Source organism: Bombus affinis, chromosome 4, assembly GCF_024516045.1.
Source record: "Bombus affinis isolate iyBomAffi1 chromosome 4, iyBomAffi1.2, whole genome shotgun sequence".
NCBI lineage: Eukaryota > Metazoa > Arthropoda > Insecta > Hymenoptera > Apidae > Bombus > Bombus affinis.
Window position 1 is genome coordinate 3275909 of NC_066347.1, and position 10493 is coordinate 3286401.

Consider the following 10493-nt stretch of genomic DNA (forward strand, 5'->3'; position numbering starts at 1 on the left):
TAACATGTTCTTTCGTTTCTATTTTTTTTTTTTTTTTTTTTTTTTTTTTTTAAGTAATCTTAATATTACTTATCAGAAGTTCAGAAAACTGTATACTGTATGCTCTTCCATGACTGGAATAATTTTTATATGATCGTAATACAGACTCAATCCTAAACTAAAATACACTTAACGAAACGTTTCTACGTACTCAATGCCCATCATCAATGAAACTCCCACATCGTTGAAAATACCAAGCCAGGTAGACATCAAACGTATGCCAAAACCATCCATTCTCACCCCTTTAACATTTTTATCGTGTATCCCGTACGTCAACCCTAATAATAATCCTATAATTGGATGTACATGTCAGCTGTCCTAATTGACGAAGCTCGTACGAGGAGCACCAGGTACATACACCAGAAATTTTCGTTGCTCAGGCAAGTACTTACACGTGTACGAGCGTATTTCAAATTATTCCGGTGATTACCAAGCGACGTCGAGTAGACGTTGGACGAACGTTGACTCGGAAACGATTGTCACTCGCGTGCTCGACGGCCGGACGATCGAGTGGCATCGACAGGATTTTCCAGAGGTTTTCTAGGTTGGAATGGTGAACGCGCCGCACGATTTATTTCGATTGACCGGATCGGCCTGGCATTCACGATGCTATCGGCAATCTCCGAATAATCACGTGGAACAACGATAGTCGTCGACGTCCGACTGATTGCGGTCATAATCGCGCCCGCCCAATGGCACTTGATGCCTCGAAAGGGTTAATGAGCGGACGTTTTTTAAATTGCACGTACATTTATTTCATATTCGAAACGACGATGGTTCTCGCGTTCGAGATTTGTTTTGATAACGAGCTCTCAGCGACCACTGTAACCATAACCGTGCGCTTGATGATGAATGTAAATGGTAACGGAAGTACTTACCGCCTGTAACTGTCCGACCGCGTTTTTTCGTCGATTTGCGGCAACAATACTTACGTACAGAGTCTTCCAGGTTTTTGCTATAAAATGGTGCCAGCTGTGAGTAAAGATAAGAGAATAATGCTACATAAATGTAGGCTCATAAATGTTATATTAAAAAATTATAACGGAGATAGGCAAGATAGGATCAAAGTAGATTTTCATTTGATAATTGAATTTTAATTTATGATGAACGAGACATTAATACCAACGATGGATAAGTTCAGGAGAAGAAATTGTTTGGTTTCTATGAGCATCGGATATGATTTTCTTGTAGGGGATAAAGAATATGCAATGCATTCGATGGAATTAAAGGAAGAAATCAACAAAGAATTCGTAGTGTAGCAAATCGATCAATATTTTAAAGTGAAGCTATCGCAAATACTGTTCATTTATCTGTACATTTTATTCAACAAAAATCCAGCCTGTTATCATTTGATATTTTTGTTATAACTTTTTAATGAAATACTTGTGAGCTTCTAATTATACAATATTTTTCTCTTATTTTTACCTACAGAATATGCCAATATCGTTTTGTGAAAAAAACCTGAGGAACACGATATACAATGGTAAATAAAATGCACGAAAATTTTATATATTTCCAAAATCGAATTTCTCTTAAACAAAGGCTCATTTACAAAGATGAAGGCTTTCACTTTATCCCTTCGTATAGAATTATACTTTGTAAAGCTTTTTAATTATACAAGCGAAAAATAATTCCTCGTTTACGAAATTTTTATTCTACAATTTCATTGTATTTGCTTGTAAAAAATTGCACATGTTGCTCAATAATACTATATTTAGCAAAGCGTCGTATATATGAGGCATGCGAGCAGCAAAATATCAATTAAATTCTTTGAACGTACAAGCAAAGGGTGGAAATTCCTAACGGAGCGGTCTAATGGATACCATTGCTTTCCCCGAGCAGGAGGAAGCTGGTCTAGCTAGAATCCGTGAAAAATGTCCGGAAAGGAGGTGGTAGCGAGAATATTGTCACGTGGACGCACTTACCCGCGCAAAGGTCTTCCATTTTTCCTCGAGTAATCGCTGAATAATACCACCGTCCAGCATGTCCAAGTGCTCCTCCTTCGTACCGTTCAGAATGATAAATAGCGCGGAGTTCCAGTCTGAAATAGAAATTCGGAGAGGACCATTTGCGGTTAATGGAACATCACTTTAGGGTTCTCTCTACGCCGCGATAATTATGGGTTTTGCATTAGCGGCTATATATATTAGATGCGCGAGTTTCCTCGGGGCGACGGTGGGCGGCGGCGAAGGAAGGATGGTGGCTTTTTCTGTAACCGCGCCACGTGCGCTGGCTAAACTTTCTTGCATGTAAAGATAAAAGTTTACGCCGGCCCACCTCGATTCTGCAGACCACGAAAGAATTCCATCGAATCGTTAATCTGCTGGTCGAACTTGCTAAAAGTCAGGTAATGTTAGTTCGATGTACTGCACTAGTCGGATTGTTGCACCGAACACATATTAATGACAACTGTCGCACACTGTTAGAAGTAGCCAGTTGCCTCATTTGTGCATACACGAGATCGTATCTCTCTCTAGATCTTTGTTCGTTGCCATCTCACTGTATTATTTATAGATTACACTGTATCTGTTACATATATAATTTCCTTTCTCTTTTCTTTTTATAAACGAGTGTCTGCCGTCAATAAATAGGGAAATGGGTAAACTATAACAGCGAATATACTTCGAAATTGGAAGTAATCGTTTGAAATTAATAAATTCAGACTTACTATTATAATCACTTTAAACTCACATTGCACAATCTCCGTCTTTCTTGATCTATACCAATTGTGGCAAAGTAAGGTTAAAATAAAATAATAAAGAAGACTTTTGATTGAAATTTCGATTTGTAACAGCACGTTAGAGTATTATGATATCTTGACGCACATAAAGTACCACTCTCCTTGTATTTTTAGTATTCAAAGTCTTAAAACATTCACCAAAGGCAAACAGTTGGAGTGCTTACGGGATACCTACTTACACTTTCACTAGTGAACGTGGACAGATAAATCTATACTACACATTTGCTAGTAACAAAACGTTATGCCGATTTGTCTCCGCTTTAGTATATACACCGTGAGTTTAAAATCTTGGTACAAACGAATTTGAAGATATTTGATGGCTAAAAGATAAAACCAGAGTCGAGAATAATGAAACTGCGTCGAAGGTTTCATCCCCTTGAAAAAGGACCACCGACGGTGTCGCCTGTATTTTATAGTATTTTTGTCAAATACTATATAAATATTTTAAAAATTTAATCCATATCATATGTACATGAAATTAACGATATATAGCACCTCATAAATCTGTTACGTTTTAGCTAAATCAAAGTTGGCTTGTACACGATCGATTAATCCTTTCATTCAAATCACAAAATCCACGAACATTGTTCGGTCAACACTGTTACAAGCAATCCACCATTGTTACACTAATTTGATCGCGAAACAAAAGCAGTCTACAGAGTACGGTGAAGCGTGAAAGATTTGAAAGAACCGACAAATATCGAACAACGGCCAACGAACTTTTAACCGTGTCATCCGTATTGATTATCGAGTTTTGTTCAGCTGACTTCGCCGTGAAATATTAAGCGTTTATCGTCGGTAAGTTTGGTAAAGTTTAGCGCGTTCATCGATCGGATTCGTTTTCGTTTTCGCGTGTCGTCTCGATTAGTCGCGCCGTGTCACGTCAAATTCTTCGTACGATGGCGATAGCAACGTCTCACCTCGATCGTCTTGCCTTCAGACTCTTTAATCAGTCGTCGACCCAAACAAAGCTGCTTTCACGGTAGCTTAAAGCGTCAGGAAAGTTCGCAGTTCCATTGGATATTTTCAAGGAAACGTTTTAACGTTCGCTCGCGTCTGTTGTCAATCTCCATTCTTCTCTCTTTCACACTCCACCGCGACGGCGCCAGCAGAGCCGCCATTGATGGGAACTTCCCCGACAGCTTTTGGCTGGGAAATTGAATTTCAGATGTGCAAGCAAAATGGCAACGAATATCCGCGTCCCCGTTCTATCCGGTCCGAAACTTTCCATTCCAGCTCTGTCTTCTACGTCGATCGAATCGATGCTCGAGCTTTCGGACGACCGAATCTATCTCGTTCCTTTTCTCTCGCATCTCCGAATTATATGGAGCCCCCATTGTGAGATTCAATTAACTAAACATTTAACGGTTCGTAGGTAGTGCGCGAATATTAATTTGACTGGCCACTTTGATGTTTCGCCGAAGCTTAAACGCTATTACGAGACCGATCAATTCGATCTGCAACCAAATATCTATGCAACGCTGTACTTCTCCGGTACATCCCCTTGATAATCACGCGGATTAAAATGTTTTAAGTCGAATAATGGAGTTTAAGAGGTACCAAATATGTAGTTAGATTTGAAACTGTTAATACTATTGAACAAAACTTTGTAAAAGAAGGAAATATTCGTGAAATTTACAGAAGCTTATTAAACGAGTACTGTTTGGTATTGGTAATAGTAATGATGTGAAATGAAATATTTAAAGTTAATGTTTAAAGCAAAGAGTTGTGTTTTTATAACTTTTAGATACAGAGCTGTCCAATTTTACGAAAGAAAATAGGACATAAACTAGTTTCTCACTATCGATGACAGCAAGCTTCAGTAACGGGAAACCTATTTCAATAATTTAAGACAAGCAAACCCGAATTAAATCAATAAGTAAACTTCCTAGTAAATCCGTGTCTTATGGTGACATTCTATTGCAGGATTCGTTTTTTAAAACTTTCTTGGCACATTTTTTACCAAGAATTTATACAGCATTTTCCATCGCTATCTTGCACGCACATTTATCCTGTTTCAGCAACATCCATAAAACTTTTGTAGTGCAAACTCTCCAGCACGCTTAATTAAGACAAAAGAAGTCTTCTCGAGGTATTCCTGATTTCACAGATACATTCATCAAGTTCTATCAATTCCCTTTTGCAAATTTTCATCAACCACAATTTATTCACACGATATGTTACGCGTATCGGAAAATACATCGTATACGATACCATCCAAGTGTCTTACGTCTGACAGTTGCTGTCGTCCAATCTTGAATTTTCGGCAATACATCGCCACTGTGTCGAACAGGGTGTTCAAAGTTCGCGCACACGACGAACTTCTCTATAGTAGGCGGTCGTTACCGCAACTCGTAATTATATCCAACTCCGGCACAAACCTCACGAGAAGTTTTCCCTGACGGTTCTCTGTTCTCTCTTCACCTATGGTCATCCCGTAGATCAACGAGTAGATCGAGGTGGTCGACCAGTCCCGCAAAAACGGACGTTGAGCTAAAGTTGAATAACGATTCGCTATCGCTGATAATCATCCCTAAGTGCTGCGCCCGAATAATTATTAACGTTTCAGCAGAGGCGGCCATTCGTGTTCCCAGTAATCGATTTAAGCTATCTTTCCGAGGTTAATTTCATCAGGGAACATCAAAAGTCGATCGCTGGTGATGTAATAGCGCGACAGATTATATCAGGAAACCTCTGTCCCTGTGAACGCATACGCCCGATGAACTTTCGTGTCAAGCCGCTCGATAGAGAACAAAGAGGCGTTAGGAATATCATCGATCAACTTTATCGCTTTTAGTTGTTCCTCCCCATTTCGTTCTCCTTCTTTCCCCCCCCCCTCTCTCTCTCTCTCTCTCTCTCTCTCTCTCTCTCTCTCTCTCTCTCTGTCTTTCCCTCTACATGATCGATAATGACGACACGTGGACGAAACATTGTCTCCCCGATGGTCTGTATGCTTTTTCTGTCTCCCCTTTCGACCCCTGTAGTTTCTCTTGTATTCCCTTGGAGATCTTAGTCCCCTTCGTTCGTCAAGAGAAGAGGAAGATTCTTCGAAAGAGGAAAGGAAATACAACGGCGAGTGAAAGAAGATCTCGACGATTTCGTGTCATTGAGGATCCACGAGGAATTCTCACGATGCTAACAAAGGACGGTCGAAAGGCTTTAACAAAGGAATTAACGCGACTCCTCAAAACTGCGACCTCTCTATAAAGTCTCTTTTCGAAGGCTTCCCCTCTTTCACGAGGACACGGCGCACGTGACAAATACAAACGCGAAAAGCTCGAACAGGGAAGAAAGAGCGAAGAAACGGCAAAGAAAATAAGGAGAAAATTCTGGACCATGGTTAGCAGACTGGTTTACCTAGCGGAACTGGTCCGACTAACCAACTGACGGACCCTGGCTGGCTGCCTGGCTGGCTAGCTGGCTGGCTAGCTGGCTAGCTGGCCTTGGCTCGGAATAATTAAGCGTTCCCGCTGGAAGGAGAGCAAACCCAAAGTTCACCCTCTCTTATACATATATACCAACGGCATGGTTACCCTCTCTCCGCCCCGTGTCATCCCCATCCTTTAGTCGGTAGGTTCGTCTCGACTCAGCTATCGGCGAATCCATCGGATGACATTCACGCCGCGGTGACAAAGACGGACACGGCTAGGAAACGAAGGAGCGTGGAGAGACGATGGTAGGTACGAAGTGGCAGTGAGGTTAGGTTGGAGGAAGAGCTGGGTGAAAGGATAATGGATTCCGAAACTAAATGAAACGCGAGCACCCAACTCCGCGTCCGCGGCTAATCTCGAAACTTCGTTAAATGGCCGTAATTGCATCCTGCAACGACCCGCTTTCCCTTGTCTTCCTTCTTACACAGTTCCCGCGCCCCTCTTCGAGGGTGGCATTCCCAACGTTGCACAATCTTCACGCTGGCATCTTTGCTTTTTCTCTATCTCTCTATCTTGCTGTTTCTGTCTTTCCCTTCCGTTTCTTTCTTTGCTTCCCATGAATCACCGAAACGTCTAGAAAACTCGCCAATCGTGGATGGATACATCCACTTTGCACAAGTTCGAAGGTGAATGAGAGAGAGGGAAGGAAAGCAGGCAGGCTTAAGAGACTGCTGGGAACTTCGATACAATTTGGCAGAAGTCCGATTGCCGAGCTCTTTAAATGCAGATCGTGGCATGGTAACGGGGCTTAGCTTCGTGCATGATGCGTCTCTCTATCGAAGAGGAATTTCATGAAAATTAAACGACGATCGCGAGTAATGTGATTGCTCATGGATATCGAGGTGTCACAATCGAATTTTATGATTACTCGTTTCTTGATTCAGTATTTGGTAATAATCAAACGATAATAATTAACGAGTGTTATAACGAGTCTTTCTCAAATGCGTACAAAGTCTGAGTAAATTCTTGACAAAGTCGGTAAAGTTCGTCAATGTGAACGCTTAAAATCCGCAAAATTCTTAAAAATGTTCTTAAAAATCTACAAAGTCCATACGAAAGATCTTAAAAGATTCGCATGTTTCTAAGAAAGTTCCTAACGTATCTAATCATATGTCTTTCGTCAACCACTTTTATAAACGTTCGTGAACTGTTTAATTAGAAATCCTGTTTTGCAAAAAAGAAAAATTCTATTCAAATAAGGAGAATGTTTCGTTCGATCCACAATTCGCGTAGCATCCAGTTTTTAATTCTAAAAATAAGATTGCGATACATCTATCGCTAGTAGAAAATATCAAAAGCTTGAGCATCGATTAAATTTCCAATGTTTTCGTTGACAAGAAAGTCTAATAATAAATATAAATTAAACATTTGAATCCTCAAGGATACTAAATATTTTCGTCTGTCGAAACTTCAAACTGCCCTATTCTAAATATTCTATTGCATTGCTGTTCCTAGGTATACTTAATAGAAGCACGGTGTCAATTCTAACTTAAATGATGAAGTAGCGGAAAGTTGTTACAGTAGTGGAACTCAAAATTACAAACGTGCGCTGCGCTCAAGTTAACTGAAAATGTATCAGAATTAAACTATTTTATACTATTACGAATAGAGTTGTCAACAATTGCTTCTATTTCTATCAATCCGTACCGATGTTTGAAATATGTTTACGTCAAATTTTACTATTGTATTATTTACATATAAATAAGTTCAAAAAATAAAATATGATGGTGCTTCAAAAGATGTTTGCAATTCAAAATTCATGACGAATGTTGTTCGTCATTTATTAAAATTATTCGATCTGCACTCGATATGTAGTAAAGTACGTATCTGTTATTAGAAATGAACAAACGTAACTATTTAAAAATAAGATAATTATTTTTTAATCTTAAATACTTTTTCGCACAAAAATTCTCTTCAAGGTTTTAGTGATTTCCTCCTCATATCAAACAATAATATCATACGCGCAACCACATACGCGTAAAATCACATATCGAATCGAGCTCGAATTATGCATAGTGTTCTTAAACCCATATTTTATCTCCACGAATGCTGGTATCATCGAAAAATCGTTAGTACCTTAAATATCAAACAAAAACCTGGAATATATTTTATCTTCTATTACCAACGATATTCGCGTGATCTGGCAATTCCATAAATTAAAGGTCCCAAAGCAGCTACAAATTTCCGACTCTCCCAGAACACTGATTTCAAAGCACCGGTATTTCCCTCAGAAAATCAATCAAGAGGTGTCGATCGGGATTCGAAAAAGGCGAGCCAATTACATGGTATTACCGGAGAATCGACGTCCTCTTTTTTCCACCGAAATAGAGGAAACGATCTAAAGACGATTCGGCCTTGAGGGTTGACAGTTATACGAAGGCACGTCACAAAGTGAGTGGCCACTTGAACGTTGCTCGTGGACGACGAAACCCGGACGACGATTCTCGAAAGCGTGTAATTCGATTAGCATTACGACGTACTTGTTCTGCCGTCAGGTAACAGCGTGTCGAGTGCATTCAGCGGATATGCCGAGCAGGTGATATTACTGTAACGCCAGAATTCTCGTGCAGACAGTTCCAACATCTCCCGAAAGACCTCTGCGCGACCCAGCTGGCAGGCGAGCGTCAATGGGGTCAGTCCGGCGGCATTCACGATCCCATTGCGAGCAGGAAGCTTCGGATGACGGAGGGCATACCCGAACATGTCCTGCGTTATACAGCCGTGCTATTGTACTCGATTTAGCGGAAATCTTTCTCGATGGTCCAAGAAAAACAGACCAGTACGCTGTGTGGTCTCTTGTTTAAGATGGTATTCGTTTGCGTTGGGTCAGTGATATCGATTTTTCTCTCTTTTTTATATATTCGTTGCAAGTAAATAGCGGATAGAATGTTCGTGCACGATATTGTAATATTAGATACGTAACATAACAATGAAATAAGCGATGAAGATAAAAAAATGAAAATGAATATTATGAAGAAACTTGCGATATTGATTGTGTTACGGGGGTTGAAAAAAATTTATCTAAAATGTACACATATAAAAGCGTAATTCCTCTACTGTCTTGTTTTTCACTACCTTTTCAAAAGAAGAAGTCATACGAGGTTAAAGTCGCATGGACTTGGTATTACATGTGTACGTATGTATAAGTAAACAAATCAAATGGTAGTTAATCGAGTTTTCGAATACTCGATGTTCCATTTTTATACACCGTCGCTTTGTTATATTTAATTGTTTATCAATGCAGCACTCTCCCGAAATAACTTTCGACTTGGTTGGATCATGATTTCCACGAAAACCGATATAACCTTGTGAAAAAATGCAGATAGTTACGAATAAAAAATAAAAAGGTCTGGCAAAAATATTGGTAAATTGCAGCTTGAAATTTTTTCCGATTTCTTTGAAAAAAATCAACATAGCGATCAATTTTTGACCAGTTTGCCAACAACTAACCTTTATTAAAGCGTTGTTACACCGGATAACCGAGTAAACTATTTTTAATTGCGTTATATGGAAATTACCAATACGCAAAATAATATTTATGGTGAGTCGATTAATTTGCCTGTTCGTTCGATATATTCTGTCTGATGTCGTGAATGCTAATTCGATTTTATCGTTTAAACCCGTATGAGGCTTATTAATCCTTTATCTCATAAAGCTTTTATGGCTAGACTAGTTAATTAAGTTTTTAAACACTGCGATTACGTCTACATTTGATAGATCGCGAAACCTTCTTTTAAATTGTCGTCAATATGCTTCCTATTTATCATGTATGAATTATAGTTAGGTATACTCATGCTATAGGACAAGGAATTCAAGTGCTCAGTGTTGTTTTAAAAATTTCTGTAGAAAACAATCGTAAGTTATTGTTCGAGGTTCTCTAGACATACAATTTTAAATAATAATAGATATTTCTTCTTCGAGAATTATGATGTGATGTTTATGCAGAATAGATGCATATACATATACGTAAGAAGTAGTTCTGTCAATAATTTGTTAAGGAAAATATCGTAAAAATGTTTTCATAGAGATCTTATACGACTGAATGTGGTATAAAAGATGTGGTGAAAATGAATCAGAAAAAATAAAAAAAGCATCACATATTAACTATTACCACGAATTGAACCTTGAATAACGATATATGCTTGTACAAGATATCGTTCGATTAACCAACTTACATAATATAGAAAAATAATATAGAAATAATATAGAAAATAATATAAAAAGATACTCCCGAAACAGTGAAATAGAAATATTCAAAGAATATTTTAGAAATAAAACTAATT

The 10493-nt window shown here is 38.8% G+C and overlaps 1 protein-coding gene across 2 annotated transcripts in view; it reads right to left on the bottom strand.

The window, feature by feature from the left end:
• The window catches only part of LOC126915774 (transient receptor potential cation channel subfamily V member 5), a 68503-nt gene that overhangs the window by 50097 nt on the left and 7913 nt on the right, over positions 1 to 10493 (bottom strand). For both annotated transcript variants that reach the window (XM_050720780.1, XM_050720781.1), the window contains exons 2-3: positions 8691 to 8916; positions 1965 to 2080 (exon numbers count right to left, since the gene is read on the bottom strand). In XM_050720780.1, the coding sequence (XP_050576737.1) occupies positions 1965 to 2080; positions 8691 to 8916 (342 nt within the window). The remainder of the gene's footprint in view (positions 1 to 1964; positions 2081 to 8690; positions 8917 to 10493) is intronic.